Source organism: Haliotis asinina, chromosome 10, assembly GCF_037392515.1.
Source record: "Haliotis asinina isolate JCU_RB_2024 chromosome 10, JCU_Hal_asi_v2, whole genome shotgun sequence".
Taxonomy (NCBI): Eukaryota; Metazoa; Mollusca; class Gastropoda; order Lepetellida; family Haliotidae; genus Haliotis; species Haliotis asinina.
The window spans coordinates 22,920,711-22,942,453 of NC_090289.1; the positions used below are offsets into that span (position 1 = coordinate 22,920,711).

General features: G+C 40.2%; 1 protein-coding gene across 2 annotated transcripts in view; it reads left to right on the forward strand.

Annotated features, from left to right (window-relative positions):
* Positions 1-3,021: 3,021 nt before the first annotated feature.
* Positions 3,022-21,743, forward strand: part of LOC137298872 (syntaxin-17-like) — a 37,356-nt gene continuing 18,634 nt past the window's right edge. The window contains exons 1-5 of one of the 2 annotated variants that reach the window (XM_067831213.1): positions 3,022-3,261; positions 11,499-11,650; positions 12,243-12,462; positions 16,932-17,083; positions 20,339-20,389. In XM_067831213.1, the coding sequence (XP_067687314.1) occupies positions 11,501-11,650; positions 12,243-12,462; positions 16,932-17,083; positions 20,339-20,389 (573 nt within the window). In that variant the 5' untranslated portion in view covers positions 3,022-3,261; positions 11,499-11,500. The remainder of the gene's footprint in view (positions 3,262-11,498; positions 11,651-12,242; positions 12,463-16,931; positions 17,084-20,338; positions 20,390-21,743) is intronic. The other variant, XM_067831214.1, reaches the window with a different exon arrangement.

Genomic DNA, 21,743 nt, shown 5'->3' on the forward strand with positions numbered 1-21,743 from the left:
GTTTAATTATAGACAGATCAAGTGAAGTCATTTTTACTTCATTACAAATGTATTATGAAAACAAATGAAACACTTTGAAGGTTAATCATCTGCCAGTGGTAGAAATGGTAAAAAACTATTAGGACGGAAAAATAACGAAGCCAATGTACGTCTCTATATTTTGTCTCATAACCCTAATTAGTATGATTTTGAAAATTAATAAAAGAACACGCGATCTGCTTATACTCATAGTAAATTTCTAACATAACAGCAACATTTATACATTGTATAGATTGCCAATGTGGATCCTATTTCACACACATACGCGATCTAGTGTGTGTTTTCTGTCATACAGATTCTGCTGAATGCTACAACAAATAAATTAAAACAAAATGCAAATAATGAATGTAAAACAGACTAATTTTATAGCAACAATGTCAGGCTACTACCTTGTTCAGGAATGTATCCATCAATATCCACGTAAAAGAAATCGTATTCCATTCATTTGCAGCTGGTAAATAATCCTGCTCTGTGTCGCGTGTCTTACAACTGTCTCATTTGCGAAAAAGTAACACATCGTTTCACGTCTTTCGTTGGTGAAAACCTGATAAACCTCTCATTGGTCTCCCAAGATAGCACACCTGGCAAACTAACTGTATGATGTCCACTATTCTAAGTAAGTTAGTTAACCAATAATGAGCAATCAATCAATCAACGCATGGGTGGTTAATTCTTTGAAGGGAGAATGCTGTTTTTGCACTCACACTTTACGACAGGGTGTAGTCATCTACACACACTGCCTTTTGACAAATCCGCCAGAAGATAAAAGTAATTAATCAATCAGTGTGTTATCGGTTAATCCTTTGATCGATGTTTGTTTTTGTAACTCAGCTGATAAACCCTCATGCATCACTTACATGTTACATAACATACAATACATTTGCCATTACAGACCTTAATTTATAATGTTGAGTATTTACCCCAGACAGGAGAAATGCCAAATGGGAACCTTTGTTGAGTAACCGAAGTGGTGTTACTACTAATTATACCTGTTATAAATGCATTAATTGACCATTCAGAGAATGATGACAAATAACACGTGTAGGTTTACACCATCAAACGCGAGTTACAGCAAGGAAGATGTAATCTCTGTGTCGCATGCAGCCTGAAAACACTTATGGCCCGAAACTGTTTTGAGGATACCAACGGAATTTCGTTACATAAGGAATACACACAGGCATTTGCTGTGTACTTGGGTAAATAGGTGAAATAAGGGGTTTTTTACGTAAGAAAATTTTCAGATTTCTCTACCAAAGGCAAAGTCATCGCTTTTTGTTTACGAATTCAAATAAATCAACTGTGTGTTTTATTATCATAAATAATAAACCATTGTAGCTACCATAGCTACCAAAATTTACGTATGATATTTGCTATCACAACTGAACCAACACTCAAAACTACCTATATATATAAAGCTTTGCAATCTTCCGTACTGAAACAAATGGCTTGCTACGTGCCTGTAGACATCATATTTTCATGTAACATGGTTAAATATCGAGGTTAAAAACACAGAAATAGGATCAAATTGGATCAGTAACTATACCATCCAAGCATCCGAAAAGAACTACACTGCTGGGATATTTGGTTACGATCAGACAAGGAATACCATGGATATTTTTGAACAAATGGCATATGATGGGCATCCGGCCTCCTGACTGTTTAGGTGAAGAAATTCTGCTAATATGGACAGGAGCCCAGTTCCTTTGTCCGTCACGGTCGAAGGAGCGGGCGCTGACCAATTTGCGGTTTGGTTTCGTAATTCGACCGTTGGCGAGAAACACTATTCGCTCCGCATCAGTGCCCCTTTAAGCATTTAACTTTCTTTAAATATCAAGAGAAGGAATCAATGTAAAAAAACATGGGAGCCGTAAAGTAAGGCCATATGTAAAAATATTCTTGCTTCCTTGCTGCCCGACCCAAAAATTCGACCCGACCCGACCCTAATATTGTTTTCATTTTTTTACTCAAGGGAAATGCAACTTGTACTCTCAGGGTGTGCATGATTTTCACACATCTACGTATTGATTTTCTATTGGAGAAAAGGTGTTAATTTCCTCAGAAATCGAGGCAATCAAATAAATGTAAATGTCAAATAAATGATAAAATGTAATCATCCCATGCACCCGATCCATATTTTTATTTAAAAAGGTGATGCGGAACAAGAATATTTTTAAGTGGCCTAACGTACGTGTTGATTGAAACTCTCACCGATTTCGGTCTCACCGAATGCGTGTTTCAAAACAACATACCAACTTTAATCTTAATATATTATGCGTACATTTCACTTCGTTGAAGTTTTTCCAGTCTACCACTTTTGTGAGATTGTTCACGATACTTTACAGGTATTCACTTATGGATGCGTATAATAAGGCTATCCTTATATAACAGATAAATCAAGAAAAGCAAACACTAGCTATCCTTATATAACAGGTAAATCAAGAAAAGCGAACACTAGCTAAGTACCCCAATCGTTTATAGGGATAACCTGTTATCATTTAGATTTGTATTATAATTTGCAAAATAATAATCACCACCTTAAAATTAGATTAAATCTATACATTACTGTATTTTAACAGATAATCATCAAAAGAACAGAACATACAAAAACAACTTCCCAATTTGCACCAGCCATCGAACTAACCATTAATCACCATTGTGACATTAGATAAACTGATTTCTTGAACAAAATAAATATAAATATACAAGTATAACAGGAAGGAGGAAATGTCAAAATTGTTGCAGTGAAAGATTAGTATCTGTATGCTCAAGAAGTCGTCCGTCTTAGCAGAGACCATATAATAGATATTATATGGTCTCTGGTCTTAGACTTTAAAATTTCACCGAGCGTTTTTAGGGCCGTTTCGGTCTCCTTTCAAATGCCATTTTGACTAGCCTTTTGACTAGTACTATTTCCGGTTTGCGGGGTTGCCTTCGCGTCATAAAGAGACGGACCCCAGTTCACCGTCGACGGAAGTCGACTAGCTCCAAACATGACTGGTTTAGACAATGTACACGCAAATGATTTGATCTGAGATCTTTTGGGACGGATCCCAGTAAGAATAGGGAAAAGTCATGTCTTGAGTGGGCCATCTAAAACCAAACGAAGATGTTTTTAGGAGAATCCTGTTACGTGAAATTTAGATTCAGCATACACGTATTGTTTACTTGTGTTTAAAATCCGTGGTTACATCGTCGGAGCCCACTGTACGTGTTCACAAACAGGTAATTTGGTAAATAGGTCGTAAATCTTTTTCTGAATTGGTTTTGGGGATTAGTTGGTTCCGCGTCCAAGCAAGAGGTGTTCCTTTCTTGGTTTACTTGTTAACAAACTAATTACGTTCTTCATATAACGTGTGACAATATAGTTCATGTTAGATCTATTAATGGCGAGTGCTTTGACGATTTTTAGTTGACTCGATAGGATGGATTCGATTATCTCATTGGACTCACCTCAACCAAAGTACAAGAATCTGTTCTTTTCTGAGAAATTGTAGTGTAGCAGTTTTAACTGTGTCATGGACAAAGCTGACAACACGGCTAAGGGTGTGATTCGGTTTATTCTGTGACTATGCTCATCATTTACACCCTGAAATACACAATGACATTTATAAGAATAATAAATGTACCCAGAGCATGATAAATCATTTAGCTTACAAACAAAAGTATGTATAATACATACATTGTATACATCATTACATGAAGATAATGTATGTATATGGTCATTGTACATCATTACAATACTGGCCATGAAACAGTCAAGCATCTGGCTACACAATGCTGACATTAGTAATAATGACAACATGAATTACAGTTGTTCAGATATGTTTGAAAGGATACAATATGAAGTATGCCCACATCTTACTGTGTGTAACACATAATACAATAGATAATTGTGAATATATATGTGTATGCAATAACAACATACCAGAGGTATGGTCCCTAGGTGTAGGTCACATTCGAAAGGACGTGGTGGACTCCCAACAGTATCTTGGCAGTATAAAGAATGTGTGTTTGAAGCTTGCTGAAGTCAGTGACTTCTGTCTGGTGACTGAGGTGCAAGTGAGGGTTGAAAAAGCATACAAACTTAGAACAATAGGGGGAGCCACTCCACCAGAACATTTGCCCTGGTTTTAACAAAAAAAGCTAGTAGGGTGGTAACTGACCCAAGCACAGCTAAGTTAAAATATTTATTTTAAACTCTTAATCAACTCTTAATTAAAATCCTTTTCACCCATAAAACAAACTAATATCAAATGCTTATGTTAATACTAAAGTATATATAACTAATACTAATATCAATGTATATATAACTAATACTAATATCAATAGTTGATACTAATACTAACAACTAATACCTATACCAATATTAAAACAAAGTTCCGTGAATATTCTGAACTATTTGAGACCTCCCATTTCCATAACGTGACTAGAAACCTACCCAGAATACCCAGTACAATCCATTTGCGACAAAACAAACCCGAGAAAAGACTTTCTCTGTACGAGAAAGGAATTTATTCAAATAAACATTTATGGTAATAACTGTCCATCGGTGTACCTTGTCACAAACAATTCCAGGAACGATAACAAACTCAGGTTTCAGGTTGTAACTGATTCAAGAATTACAACTGAGCTGAGGTACGGGCGTCTTTAAGGAATCTATTCTCTGGAGGCGGTTCACCCTGTGTCGACATATGCTCGTTGTTGCTGTCTGAATTCTTTTCCTTTGAACGATGTCATCTGCTTTCCTGGCCTCTCTTCGGACGTTCGCTGAAAGAAACACCAGTGTTGCTAAAGAATCTTCTCTTTAATTGTGTGGAGGTATATCACATCACTGATGTCATTTGTTCAGAAACAGACGTCATATGTGAGCTTCAAACAATGTCATTAATACACAATATTATTCATTTAACCATAAATCTTGGTATTCATATTAAGGTTTCCAACTAATTGTAGCATAATAAGCAGACATGTGTCTACAAACATTTTGTCCTACTTTAGAGCTGATACCTCTTACGGTATCTCATAACTAAAATCACTAAATAGGAATGTTTACCAAGTCTAATGAAATGTAAGAGGTATGTCCTAAAAGCATCAATGTTAACTGTATACATCATTTGATTTATGTCCCTGTTTTGTCTGTTGTTAACAAATTATCATAAATCACAGTACCTTGTAACAACGGACTGCCAATGTCATGCGGCCAGTCCTTTCAATGATGAACTGTTCATCACTATTAGAGTCATATGGGCATGGCACAGTTGTCGCTCTCAGAGGGTGCTTTAAGAAAATCCTTCTGCCTTGAGGAGCAGACTGACGGTCTGTGTCAGTGGGTGTCCACTTCAGCAAACCATGCATCAGCTAACTGGCAGCGGAGATTTCTCAAGTACCGACTGGTACACGAACCATTGTGTGGCCTTGAATAAATCATGTGCATAACAAATAAAAGAATCCAAAACAAACCATATTCTAAGTAATATCAAGAGATTATTATAATAATCACTTTCTATAGGTAACTTATAACAAATCAGATGTACCGTGTATCTTAGATACATATATCCTTAAAGGCCGTGAAAATAATAGTACTGTTTTATTACACTTATATGAAGTGTAGCATTACCATTAATGTGCCCCAACTCATATGCATCATATTACAGGTAATTGCATAATGATTCTTGCCACATTAAATGAACTGTTACACTTACCAAAGGGATATATACATGGACAGTCACACTAGACATCGTTCTGCGCGGAGTTTGTAGTCTTTGACAGTGACGGCTTTTCGTCCGTATTTTCTATGCTGAGCTCCGCTCTAAATCCCTGCTGCCGTCGAAGTTACGTATCATTTGGTGGACCATCCCTGACTCTGAGTACTCGGTGCTTCTCCACCGCGCGAAGGGCAAAACTGTTGTTTGTTATGAAGAAACTTTCATCTGGATCCTTCTTTCTTTGCAATCAGGCAACAAGAACAACTGAATTCTAAGTAAGCCATGTACAGAACACTTCTTCATTTTTATATGAAAAACCTGTAGATTAGTTGACCTTGTGGAGCGCGCAACTTGTTGGTGCATAATTATATACAGTGAAGATTAGTGGTTGCAACACTAATATACAGTGAAGATTAGTTGACTTTGTATTAAGTTGGAGAAAGTCCGAAATCCGTCGATTATTTTCTCTCATGAAGCTTCATGAGCAAAACTATTCGACGGATTTCGGACTTTCTCTTACAGCTAATACTATATACACTATAAACTAATAACTATTACTAATATTAATACTAAAACTAATAACTGGTACTAATACTAATACGACTAATATTTACACTGTACAAAGTTGACAGCCATATGAATATATGTGACTGCCACACACTTCCCCTGCCCTTTTAATGACGTCCTCGTCATTCTTGTTTACCAGCAACCAAATTGACTAAAGCATCCAGTGCTTTCTCCGATCTGCCTGCAAATACACCCTGACTATATACAAATATACCTGCAAATACACCCCCGTGAGCGAGGATGCTCGCTTGGGTGAGTGCACTCACAGGTTTACTCATCAACACAGAAGATCTTCATCAGTTTCCTAAACTCATCTAAGGTGCCGTCAGTACTCGTTGTTCCCTTTAGACCTGGACTCACATAAGATTAAGAAGGATCGTTGGCATTCATCGAATGCGTCGCACTCACAGAAGGATGAAGATAGATACTACCGATCGCCATCTCCGGAGGAAGCCCTCTTCTCAGACTCACACCGTGGATCATGAATGGTCTAGACTTAGTCGCCATCCAAGTTCTCCAACAAAGCCAGCACTTATAGGATGAAGAATGAGGACATCAACACGTTAACGTTTCTGCCGATAGCTCCGATATATCTACAGTTCTTGAGATGTTATCTACAGCTTTCAAGTCAGCAACCAAGTTTCACCAAAAACATGTGCTGCCGTTCAATGATCATCATTTCCCTCTTCATCATATAGAGTCTAGTGTTCCCCCTAAGGTTCAGAGAGGGCAGGGTAAATTCATGGAAAAGGGCACTTGATAACCTCAAAGGGCATGTTGGTGATGATTGTTTGAAAAACAACAAAATGTATAAGAAGTCAAATTGTCTTATAATTTCAATTCTAAAGTTTGTTTTTACTCTTCTCAGTTTGTATTTTAAGATTAGAATTTGAAAAAAGCGTTTCAAATATGGAAAATACACACTCATCATAGTAAACAACTGCGATGGAGGCGAAAAAGGGCAGGGCGCAAAAGTCAAAGGGCAGGGTGCTGTGCCCTTCTAAATGCGCCTTGGGGGAACACTAGAGCTCTTCATCAGAGTACCCAATGTAGACAAAGCATACAAAGTAATCAGTACTGACCGCAACAGATCCTACAAAATAGATGACCAGAGGCTTGCTCAGCTCGACACCACTCTGGGACGCACCTTCTTCGGACTAGCTCGATCTAGAGCCATCAACGAAACTGTCATCTCAAAGTTCAGCAGTTGTGCCATCAAGGAAGAGAAAGTGATCCTGTAAACACTTGTCACACAGAAGAAGGATCAGCAGTTTATGTCAGAACACCTCGCCTCTACTACTGCGGGACTGAATCTACTTCATCGACAAGGTCTCTTGTCCACCTCATCATGGAGTGAGAACTTCACAAAGCCCTTATATCAAGCCCTGTGGTCAGCGCCTACAATATTTGATGGGAAGATTGAAGAGGTAGCTAGGACAGTTGCCTAAGACTCCAGAGAAGTCATGATGATTAAGTCCATCAACACCTTGACATCAGTGCTCAAGCAGACAAGTCAACGCAACCCCTACCCCAAGTCCAAGTTCTCCAGGATGCAAGGAGTGAGAGATAAGAAGTTTAATTCGCGAGGAAACATGTCATCTTCTTTTCATCGCCCCACCACAGAGGAAATAGGCGCCCTCAGACATCAGGCCATTAATCTACAGACGGAAGAGGAGGTAAGCATAGAAGATCAGGTTCAGAACAACTGGAGTCTTGAAGATTCTTCAAGATGTTTTCAAGATTCTGCTGGAAACTACACCATCGCTCACAAGTACCAGCTCCCGTCATTTATGCAGAGAATCAACTAGACAAGTTGACCATTGCCATATCAACGCTGTTGCAGAAGGGAGCAGTAGAAGTAATACAGCCACAGAGTCTGATGCCAGGCTTTTACTCCCCAATTTTTCTGGTACTGAAGAAGAATTCCAGAGAAAAATCTTGGCTCATTTGCAACATGAAGGAATTCAACAAGAAGTTTCTACGGAAACCAAAGTGCTTCAAGATGATACATCCTCCTCAACTAAGATACATCCAACCAGCAGATTATCTTGCCAGCATCGACCTACAAGATTCATATCTACACATCCCGATACATCGAGAATCCATGAAATATCTGCACTTCCTTTTCAGTGGTCATCACTTCCAATGGACGGTCCTACCGTTTGGAATATCTTCGGTCCTGTGGCTATTTACTCTGGTAACCAAACCCATCGTCAACTATCAACAGCTGAGAGGGCTACGCAGGGCATTCTACCTAGATGACGGCATACATTGCTCATCTTCATGACGTTTCTACTCTTTGACATGGTTGACAGTCTGAATCTCCAAATTATAAGCATGTCACATACCAGGTGCTTGCAACATCATGGCAGACGCCCTATCTAGTACGCTTCGTCCATCACCAACAGAGTGGATGCTGCATCGGGAGATGTTTCAACTAATCAGCCAGATATTCAGATCCCCACAAATAGACTTATTTGCAACGAGGTTCAACACACAGACAACAGCCTTTGTATCACCAGTACCAGATCTGTTAGCCTGGGCAACAGACACTCTCAGCATCCAGTGGAAAGGACTTTCCCCCTCCAGTGCTGCTACCAAAGGTCATCGATAAAATCAAACAGTCGAAGCTGCTACAACTGATTTTGGTCACACCTTACTGGCCAAGGAGACATTGGCCTCCAAAACTTATAGAAGGGTTATGACTACCAGTGCTACAACTACCAGAGTGGAAGAATCTTCTCGTCCATCCCCACACAAAACAGGTGCACGGCAATCCATCTGCATTTTCACTTCATGTATGGACCGTATTAAGACCTGTTTAAAACACAGAGGATACTTAGCGAGGGCAGCGAAAGCAGTTACTTTAGCCTTACGGAAATCCACTCGATATGATGACAAGTGGAATTGATTTGAGACATACGCCAGGAACAAAGGATTCACGGCAATGAAGGCCTCATCCTCAGATAGCGGATTATCTATGTCATCTATGACATTCCAGAGATCTGAAAGGTTCTACATTATCTACATTCTTGGCAGCTCTCAGCTCAGTCATCACCATGAACACATTAAAGATATTTAGAGCTCCAGCATGGGATCTAAACATCATACTCCAGCATCTCACAAGTGATGCGTACGTGCTGCTCGACCAGACCTCATTTGAACTGCTGACTCAGATGCTGCTGTTTTTACTTGCCTTGGCTACAGCAGCACAAATGTCAGTAATTTATGCTCTGGACTTCAATCGCACGAGATTTGATGCAAGTCATCAAGAGAAAGCTCATCTGGGTCTACGGTGGGATTTTATTGCCAAGAATCAACTGCCAGCTCAACTAGATAGACAATTCCACATAGAGGCTTTATCCTCTATCCTTAGACCTCATGATGCTCAAGACCTATCATTATGTCCAGTCAGACCACTGAAGATATATCTCACACATACCAAGTCTAGAAGACAACGTTTCAAGCACGTATTTATTCTCATATCTACTGAGACACCTACGGAAGTATCCCAAAACACTATCTCTGTGTGGATCAGAGCTGTTTTACTGAGAGCCTACAAAGCAGCAGGAATGGAGTCTCAAACCCACATGAAGACAGAGCCTTGGCCTCTACACTAGCGCTACATGGTAATTGCTCACTATCAACTATAATGGAGGGCTGCTTTTGGAAGTCAAACACAGTGTTTGCCAACCATTACCTATGAGACATAGCCACAGAGGACGTCACTGGCATTCATCAGTTTGGGCCTCTAGTCATGGCGCAGCAACTAACAGTTCATCAAAGGTGCTAAGTTTACTCAACCATTTATCACATGATTTATGGAAGCCAGACGCTCTGCGGAGTATAATGGTTGAAAGTCCATGCACACGTCTCGAAGAGACTAGCATGAGTGATTATGACCTTGTACTCGTAATGAAGATACTTGTACATGAAGAAGGAACTAGTCTTGATTAGAATATCTTGACATTCAGTTGCATCAGGCACTAGCAGGATGCTAGTTACTTTAGATATCATCACGTTCCAGTCAACGAAGCCTTGCAACATATGTCATATTTGGGAGTTCACTTTCTCAGTCAAGTACAAATTCTAGTTCTTTTTTGTTTGAGGCCCAACCAATTTGGTGCATAAGGGGAGACTACTGGTGGGTGAGTGTATTTTACGTCTGCCTCTTTTATTAGGGAACTTCAAGGGATTTCAGGTGTTCCACTGCCTTTGCCAGGGTGGAGGAGAAGGAAAGCAAATAAGCATGAGTCAGGATAAGTAAAAAATATCAATTTTATTCAGAAAATTACATTATATGTTTAAGTGAATATAAACAATAGGTATAGATAGTAGAGTCTTATGTCTTCTCCTGAAGGTTTTGCAAAGGAGGAGTGTGGTTGCACTGTCTGTCAGTGTTGCCATCATTGTTGTGATGATGCTATACTCTTATCGTCTACCTTTAGAATACAACACCACAAACTTGGAAGACCTGTCATAATATTCTTTTACATAATTGTTGGTGATTAAGGTTAGGTTAGGTTTGGTTAACCTAACCCTAACATCCTCACAAGAAGTTGTGCTGTATTCAGAAGGTGCTCCATTCTTATCTACCACCATAAATCTCATCTTGTTAGTCCTATCATGTCAAACATATTTCCATCATAGGAAAGGCAGTACCTTAAAAAATGTTTGCACATAACTGTGATCTATTATTGCCAGTGGAGCCTGACTAACTAATACACTCTTGAAAAAACACCACCCTCTAAACTTGTAAACAGGGCACAATAAATTTTGAGGAATATTTATTCGGCTAGACACAAAATATATACCAAAAAATCTCATGTACAGTGCAAGAAACTTGTTGTTTGCTTAACATCATACGCTTACATGTGTTCTAGATATCTGAATTAAATCCTTGCTTGAATCAAGAAAACTTATTCAGACATAACATAAATACAGGTTTTCTCTGTAACATGTAGTCATAAGACTATTATATGTGCACTGTGCATTACGTCACATGTTAATATCTTCTGCCTGTGTGCACCCACCATTGTAAAAGCACATGTATTAAAGATCACTGGAACTCACTATGCCAAGTGACACGACTACCTTCTACTGGGCTTAGTACGACTCATTGTAGCAGTTTGACACCCTGATAATACTGAGCCTCATTTACCGCTAGATGTGATCATTCCTTTACAGAAATGTCTTTTGAGAAGCCCCCCATGCAGGCAGTGAGCCACCCTGTACAGAAATATGAGATTAAAAGACTGGAACCATCAGTGTCCAAGTTTCTCAAGGTCCTTGAGATAGACTTGGACAGACTGCAGAGACACAAGCTGAATATGGAGAAGGTAAGGATGACATGATGTCAGCATTAGAACTTTTGTGTGTAATAAAAGTAGAGAAGACCAAGAGGATACTGTAGCCAACTATTTTGTCATTGAGGCCTTGCGGGGCAAATGTGTGGAGTCTGAATATCCACCTAAGTTTCAGGGGTCTCCTTTTTTGGGTTGTGCAGGCAAGTTCAGGGTCTTCTCTGAGTTGTGCGATGATCTCATAGGTGAGATCTGATTTGCCATGCTTTTCTGAATTGAAATGAATCGCAACGGGTTTGTCTCTGAGTTCATATCGAACAAAAGCGGTCACCCCCCTGCTACTCACATACAGCGCCTATCCCGCTCCGACGGGGCCCACTGTCTATTTTACTAATTTTATGTGTAATAGTTATGTACACAGATGATGGTGTTGCAGCTCAAAATACAAAGTGTCCTGACTGAGAATGGAAACCATGGTGATATCATGTCTAACTAGGTATCACTTCCATATTTTCATTTGGTTTGGATAACAAGGAACTGGCTATATTTCATTCAGCATGTTAAATGCATCCTGTATTTAACACAATGATGTGTATGACATAGTGCCTGTAAAGTGTGTGTGTTTCAGCTGCTGTCACAGGAAAATTGGAAAGGCCTGGACAAGGAGCAGGTAAATGCCTCCCGCACCATCCAACAGATCAAGGCCAACATTCGAGAGATTGAGAAGGCCCGCAGGCAGGTACGGGAGGAGGATCTGGCCAAATTTGATGACAAGGTGGAGTGCATGAAGGAGAAGGCTGTTCAGTCCATAGAGGCTTTCGTTGCCGAGACCCTTCCAACCAACTCAGGTAGACATGACACAGGTGCTGTGGCTGGGTATTTGGATGTGTGGGATTCGTATTCTATAGTGGCCTTTGTTACAGAGATTTTATCGTCAGTGTTGTTTGTTTCAGAAGATAACACATCAATGCAGTATGTAACAGATGTTAAACTCTCTACCTAGCATACATGCATTATGAAACACTTCAATATAACAAATTAATGTGAATTTTGTAATGGTCAGTCAGAGCCAGAGGTTATACTGGTAGGTTCAAATAAAAATTTGTATATTTGAAGCAACTTAATTCCTCCAAAATATCAAATATGAAACCATTAAAAGTTTTAGACTTATCCTATCTCATGATCTGAACTGCTCTCTCTTGCTTTGACACTGAGTGACACAAATGAGAACTTTCCCTGTATACTTCTCTTGTCCATATGGCCGTGTTCCCCAGGCTGCTCTCCTTATAGGACAGGCTGCATGCTCCCTTATCTACCCTCATGAGTAGCTCAGAGTGATCATTCTCCTTCTTGTCACACTACAAGGTGGATGTGTTATGGCTTTGTCCTAGAGTTTTGAGTTGCTTTTTTATTATGGGCAAATCAGATCCTCCAAATAAAAGATAACAATATTTCGACTTTTCTTGTGGTGATTGTGTAGGTCATTGTTCATGGGAGAAACGTGTGAGAAATGTGCAGGGTTATCTTCTGAGGATTTGAAGGCATATAAATGGGTCTGTGCTCATGTAATTGCAGATGGGGCGAGGAATACCTCTGTTGACCAAGACCCCACCCCGACCAAGAAGCCAAGCCTGGTGTGTCCCACCCTCACAGCTTGTAGTTCCCGATTGTAAATCCCGACCCTCCTAGGCGAATGATTTTCTGGACACATCTTCAGACTCCTATCTCTCAGATGATGTACAAAGCTTTTGGGATGCTTCCTTCACCCGGTTCAACATCTCAGGTTGGTTCTTCGGTAGTTGTGGTTGATAGACCTCTTGGGTCTACAGCCTCTTCTGCAGTCTACACTCTTGGTTTCTAGAGCCTCTGGTTCATCTCAGACTGTGACAACAGTCACTTTTGTTCATTTATCTGCATCACCTGCATTTCTGAATGAGTCCATTTCTCCAAGTCATTCTAGACAATCTATCTTGATCTATCTCGTCCAAACGTTCCAGTTCTGCTAGGCATTCGAGATCACCTCACAGGTTTGTCTCAAATCCTTCTCGTAGATCAATTGAGCAGTCAGGTACACCCAAACTTATCATCTGTTTCTATAAATCGTACTGAATCATGTATTGATTTGCATATTGGTTTTGGCACTCACTCCCATTTGGATTCGCACGACCGGACTGATCCACCAGGCCGAATCAATTCACCATGTCACAGAGATTCATGAGAAGAGGTAGGTTCACATTTTTGTGATGGTTCATGTTGCCGAGGCGTTTCCTCAAAGCATGGCTTCTGGGCAAATTGTTTCATGTGATCGAATCAGTTCGTCTAACCAACTGTTTCACCTCATCGATCTGGTTCATCTGCTCATCGTGGTTTATACAGCTTTACTGCATCATCAGATTGAAGTGGTTCCCATATTCATTCTGGAAGCCTTCCCAGGCTGAATCTCTTCGGCGTTCAGGTTCACCTGTTTAGTCTATGTCATCACATTGATCAACTTAAAATTATCTCATCGTTCTGACTCCCTGACACAACAGCATACTGCAGTCTGCTTGGTTTCAACTGTTGGCTACCTGATTAGGAACCGCTTATGGCGACTATTTAACCTAAATGGTGGAACCTTTCCCAGGATTCAGCCTAAGGGCCAGATTTGAATGCAGTGCTTCTGGCTATTATGGTAGCATGGAATCATTATCAACGTTCGACTACTTTGAATTCAGTTCCGTTGCTTCGACTGGTGTGTCTCATCAGCCTTCATCTTGCTCTCCAAATAACTAGGATATTTCTTCCTCGGTGGGTAGTTTTGATTTGGTTGAGCCTTTGGTTTGGTTGAACATACACTTGTCCCAGATGACCTTAATGTCTCTTATGCTCTTATGAATAGAGACTTGTCAACTATTACCTTGCCACCATGACCATGCATTCTACAGTTGTCTAGTTCAGTGGATGAAATGTTTAAGAAATTGATGGTTTGTCTTCACCCAAGTTTATGCCATTCTTTGCTTTCAGTCATTGGTTTTCAATATTGACTTCATCTCCCTCGATTGACGAGGATATTTCGACCTGTTGTGACAAACTTGCTGCTTTATGTTTCTTTGTGGAAGACAGGGAATTAGCACATGTAGATGTGACTGTTTGTCGTACACTACCCTACATCAGTTGTGCTATTTCAGCAGTGGACGCCATTACTGCTGCTATTGCCCATGCCTATACTGACCAGGATGGTTATGTTAAGGGATGTATGTCGTTGGTTCTAGACCAGTTTCAGATCATTCTAGACCAAGTATCCCATATTTTTTGGTTACATACTTGCGGTTAGTAGGGGAGGTCCCCTCAACATTTTGTCCTGGGATGTATGATTTAGAGCTGAATTGTTAGGCAGCCTTGGTCTTCAGATGTGCTTTTTGGTGGCAATATTGGAGAGGTTTCTACCGAAGTGCATCAGGAGACTCATTTTCAAGTTTCCGTTGAATTACTGAAAATGCAGAAATCTCAGCTGCAGAAATCCTTTAAACAACACAAACCACCACGTTTTTCTCCAACCAACGCGGAGTGGAAGGATTGTTTTAGTGACAGACCCATCACACAATGGAGGAACAGGGGTAGGAAATCCTCTCATGGTGGCATCTCCACCACCACGTTCCCCCAATCCCACCAATACAGGCGGTATTTCATACACAGCAGGCCTTGTTGTTTGTGCCCCAGGACAGATGGGACAAAAGCATTGGACTGATCTCTGCACCAGTGACTGGAGTTTCTAGCCAACTAGTTACAGAGGCCAACTGCACCTTCACTCTCTTCAGATGTTTTTGTGCCTGTACATCCAGAACAACAACCCCAGGGTGTTGATTTATCTTCCCGTACAGCAAAGACCAATCCTTCATTGGTGGCTTGACAAGCAAAATGTTTACGCTGGAGTCTATATTGTGCCCTTCACCCCGACTTGTCACCTGCATCTATGCATTTGCTCTCGTGTACACACTGAATAAAATTCTGAATTTTATGTCTGATTTTTGTTTGTGATTCTCCTGGGATTAGAACTCTTCACTCATTGTTATTGGGTTATTGCAATTACCTTCTATACAGATTCAAAGTGGTTAGTTCTTGTATTTGCGATGTAGAAGCAACAACCTAACTTGCTGACCTCTACTCTACGGAGCAATCACCTCAGTGTTGCAAGTCCTTCCCGTTATCTTTTATGGATTTCTTAGGGTAAGAAGTGGAAGTCATGTGGTGTTGTTCTGGTACTGAATCTTAAACCTATGAGCTTTCCCGATTCAGTTTCCTTTTCCCCTCTTCACGATGGGGCTATCTTGAAGCAGGTGTGAGCCCGATTACTAGTCGCCAGGGTACTCTGATAAATTGCAACGAAGTGAGGTGATTCACCCAGTTGTGTCACCTTGCGAATGTGAGGCTTGTGGCCAAACACCACATCTCTCAGGAGCACCCACTCCTTTGTAGCCATTGTGCCTAGTAACCCAAGATGTTTGGGAGAACCCATCACTAGCATAGGAACTATGCTAGTCAGATAGAAGCCTTTACAGTGTATACTGTCAGTGCTTTTATATTTAGGGTAATATATGACCCCAAGTCCATCCGTGGGATAAGTGTAAATCGTGAGATAGGATAAGTTTACAAATTTGGAAATTTTAGGTCTATATTTTATATTTATATACTGATCCTGTCGCATGCAGTGTATGTCCGCCCAGTCAATTACAGTTACAACTGTCATTGGCTCCGAGAGAATGATCACTCTGAGGTAGTCACGTGGGTAGACAGGGAAGCGAGCTACATGCACAGCATAGGACTAGGGACCTGTTCTATAAGGAGAGCAGCCTGGGGAACATTGATTTGTGTTCCACTCAGCATTGAAGCAGGAGAAAGAAGTACAAACTGTAAGATAGGATAAATATATAAATATACAATTTATAGATAAAACTTCCAAACCCCAAAACATGAAGCATGTGGTAGAGCATTTGGTAGAATATTTGGCACTTTTAGAGTATTTTTCTTGCTCAAGAAATCAAGGGTAAATACTTCAAACGGAGCTGACTCTGAGGACCCAATATATTGCAGAATCTGAATCTGATGTTTGTATCACAATATTTGTATTGTGAAATACTGTATCGATTTTTCCGGTAATATTGCATACTATGTGAGACCGCCATGAGAAGGCATATGGATAAAAATTAGTCTTTTGACTGACATAGGAAGGGGTTTAGAAAGAGTAGGTTTAAGGTTCTTGTAGACTGTATTTAATACTTGTCCCCCCAAAACAAAAGAAATTAACAATGAATAATGAATACCATGTTTACTTTGATAGATTCCTTCAGATCATCACCAGCCACACCGGAATGTCCTAGTACTGACATGAACTCCACCAGTCTTCCCTCATCACTCAGCAACCATCAGGTCCAGCTTCACAGCATCCCTGACAACACAGAGGCAGCAGCATCATGGGAGAACCTACAGGAGGTAATTGCATCATTGCCCATCCCCAGCTGTCCATCCTCTCACCACTGGATTACACACTTAATGTATGTCAGTCCTCTCACTGCTGCATTACAAATTTACACTTTGGCTGTACATAGAGTCTGGGGAAATACAAATCCATTAACTACATTCTTTTCATACTTGGTACCTAGGTTCATCACAGTATGTGTAAGGTCAGAGCCAGGTTTGGTGACCTTGAACTTTATTACAAGGTCACAAAGAGGCTTTGATGTTTTTCGCTAAGTTTTCAGTGAGATACCTTAAGAGCCATTCACAGGATTATCTTCATGTTTGACACCAAACTTTATCTAGGACCAGGGCAATTTAGTGATCTTCATGTAACTTTCAAGGTCGCAACAACACTTTGGAGATTTTAGCTTGTAAAGATTGTCAGCAAGATATCTCAAGAACGGTTCACGGGATCTTCTTCATAGTCTTTCAAAACTTGTCTTAAATGCTTTTTGATAAGCAATTCCATCATATTTTTCCTTATCCTGACTCATGTTTTTATGCTTTTCTTCTTCTATTCGAAGGATAGTGAAATCCCCTCACTCAAATCCCTTGTAGTTCCCTTGAAAAGGATGTAAAAGTTCACTCACCCTCAAAGTGCCTCCCTTAAATTCTTTCCCACCACTTTTCATATTTGACTAAGAAGAAATCATCTTCATCTAGGACCTCATCAAAGTCAACTTGCTCCAGTAACACAATGCATAAGAGGTCGCTCAACTAAGACATTGTGCCTCCAAATCAAGCAGACATATATGCTTACCCTCCAATACTGCTGCCTGAAGTACTAGTAAAATCCACTAGAAAAGTGATTTATTCTACCTACACGGCAGACAATAGTCCTATGCAACAACAGCTGTTCAGCTGTTAGAAGACCATCCTCAACAGAGACAATACCAGTATAACCTCATTGTAGATGCAAGAAGACGCAGATGAAGCCTCAGCATTCTCAAACGCTTCATCTACAGTCTTTCAGTTCCAGCCTACAATGCTTCGATCTGGGTGACTTCATGAAGCAGTTTACAGAGCATGGCTTTGATGGAATGTCCGTTCACTCAAGACAGCACTGCAATTCAGAACCCTACGAGGACAGACAGCGGTTGAGGAAGACTTTAAGTACCTGTTCCTGAGAGATCTACATCCTCTTCCCTACAATTCTACGTCCAAACACAACACTCATGTTTGAGAATATCTTTATGTTTGGGAGACTCAGCCATCATGGAGGAAATGGAAGAAGGTTCCAGAGACTGCGTTCCCAAGACTACAAGGGACTATAAAGTCACATCAGCAAGCCTTCAAAGTACGAGGACATCGTGCGTAGAAAAGAAGAAGGGAATCCTCTGGGGAATATTAGAAGACTACATCTCACAAGTACTGCAATAAGATTATAGAATGCAGCTGAATGCTACACCACTGACTGACCCTTGTCCAGTTAGTCCTAAACTACACAGACAACCAGGCAGAAAAGCTAGAGGAAGCCATCAACTCCCTAAAGGCTAAAAACGCTGTAGAAATTGTAGATCAACATCATCTGATGCCCAATTTTTCCTGGTACCCAAGAGAACTTCAGGTTAATAGACAACATGAAGAGATTCAACCAAGACTATCTACTTAAGCCAGAGAAATGCAAGAGGATCCACCTGCTGCAACTCAGAAAACTCATCTGTCCAGCAGATTACTTAGCCAGCATAGGCCTTCAAGATGCATATCCTCACATCCCAATTCATCAGGCGTCAAAAATGTACCTGAGATTATTATTCAGGTGTTGACAGTTCCAGTGGAGCATCTTGCCATTTGGAATATCTTTGGCCCAGTGGTTCTTTATCAAGTTACCAAGCCCATTGTCACCTACCTACATCATGGCAGTGCCCTCTATCTGGACAATGGGATATAAGTCCATCAAGAAGTCAGTCAACTCAGGCAGTAGCTAGATTTCATCATCAAACAGCTCGCAGAATGGCTAGATTACTTGATGAAGTCAGAGTTGGTACCTGAGCAAGATGTTCAGTTCCCAGGAATAAGGTTCAGCACACAAAATCGTATTGTGATCACAGAAGATTGTTTGGTCAAGATCCAAGCCTTGATTCCAGAAGCAGTCGTCTCTCTGTTATCACTATGAACATCGCAGTATCTCCTGGGTCTACTCACCTCAGCACAAGACCTAACTCACAGAAGAAGACTACAGTTACATCTGCTGCAGCTATTCCTGGTGAGACGCCTTTTATGGTGGAATGACTAGTTGAATGTTTGTGGAGGGACATATTTGGAAGAGCCAACTTTGACATGCACCACTCCGTAGACAACGTACGAGGAGCAGAGCACAGCTCGACAATGAAGTGGCATCAGGGCAGTGGTCAAAACAATAACATCTTCACATCAACCAGTTGGAGATGAAAGCTGTGATCAACGCCATACAACAATGGTCAAGCCCACTGATCAACCGAATGCTGACGCACAGACAGCTCAACAGTGGCATTCTACGTAAACCGACAGGGATCAACAAGAACACCAAGCTGGCTTCAGCAGACAAATTAAACATCTGGCTAAAGGCCTGTCACATGCCAGGACCCAAGAATGTGCTGGCAGACGCTCTATCTCGTCCACTTCATCCGTCACCCACAGAATGCATGCTCCACCCAGAGGCATTCTTGCTCATAGTCCGTCTTAGACCTGTTGGCCACAAGGTTAAACAAGCAACTACAGACATTGTCTCACCAGTACCGATCCTCAAGCCTGGGCAACAGATGCACTGAGCATGTCATGTGAAGGAATGAACACATATGCGTTTCATCCTCCGGTGAGTGAACTTAACATCCTGTTCAAGGGAACCACAAAGGATTCACGTTTTCCACTATCATTCACATAAAAGAAGGTAAGCGTGATAAGCATGAGTCAAAATAAGTATAAAATATCAATTTTACTTTAAAAAATTACATTTTGTGGTGGGAGATTATATCACCTTAGTGACGACTGCTTGTTATTTCATTTGTTATTTCATGGTGCTATGCATCAGCTATGAATGATATATACCATACCAATCATGGATAATGTAGTTTTCAATGCAAACTGAACAATCAGTTATCTGACTGAGCTAAAGCCATTATGAAATACGAATTTGGCACTAGGAATTTACATTAGTGTTCAATGAATGCAAATCAAGTTATTCCATCTTTCAATGTTGGCTGCCATTATTACCCATGCACATTTTCTTACTGGGTTTCTTTTTTTCAGAACCTGGTAGAGCTGAATGAAATGATCCATGAATTTGCTTCAATGGTCGATGTATGTATCTACTAAAGTATAACACTAAAAATGTCTTATCTCTGTATGCATCAACTGTAATATGACATTAAATATGTCCATTAGAAGGTCGCATCAGGTAACCTCTGAAACTGACCAATCAGAGCACAGCTTACCAAATCACAAAAGTGGACATTCATGCATATCTTTTTGTACCTAAATGATTCCAAATGCTACTTTGGATACAATTGTTTCCGGGCGATGTACATGGAACATGCCATAGCAGTGATTAAACTGTCGCTGAAAATTGTGTTTTGGGCAATATTCAAGGCTGTCAGTTTGCAGAAATATTAGCTAATGGTAAGCATGTCAACAGAAACTGAAAAGCATATATACTGCAGGTCAAATATCAGTGTTATATGTGGATTATCTTGTGTTGAGAGATCATTGTCAGTCACAGGTCTATTTTGTAAGTCCCACCAAACCCCAAACAGTAGCCTTTGTCTGGACGGTCATAGGTTGCTCAAAGGTTACATGATGTGAACTTCTACGTTTGTTAGAAATGTAGGAGTAGGAGTGTAACGAATAACATTTGAAGCTAGGTTTACTTAGACTGTTCTACATAATATCTGTCAGTCTCAAGCAAATTGATTTGGCATGTACCATTTTGCTTGACTTTAATCTTGGTACGCCATCCCACCAAAACCCCCGACCCCCTAAATGCAAAATTTGCAATAATTGCATCACACACTTCAGGAAAAAAATATGCAAGAAACATTTTGTGTGCATGAAGTAGGTAGAAGTACATAAAAAGGCTATTTGAAACTACACTTGCTTGTTAAAGTAACTCCCCTCTTCATGTGTTCTGAAAGAGCTTGTTTTGGAGACGCTACCCACCCACTTCCAGATGGACATAACTGATTCTAATGTTTTCACTATTCATACATTATGCCAAGGGTTTAAGTTAAATACTGAATGGTTACGCAGGTGTCAGCTCCCAATACATTGTAAATGGTGCCAGCTTGAATATATGTACGCAATGTTTGTGAAAGATTAAAATGGGCATGTCCTTGAAAAACAGCCCATGTCTAAATCTAATTCAAGCAATCCAAATGTTTAGCTGTTGATTACGACTGGAATACATTCAATACCATTCTGAACATATCTTATATATTATCCTAGGACATACCATTATCCAAGAGGTACCAAGTGACATATCGTTTTCATTTTGTAAATATTATTTCCCAATGTGATGTGATGATGTTACCCACATATTTGAAACTTTGGATATGGCTTTGCTAATGATCCGATCACAATGAAATGATAACATTAGAAAAACATTGGACATCAAGAAAATAGTTAGGCTCACTACATTTTGACATCCCCTCTTATCAAC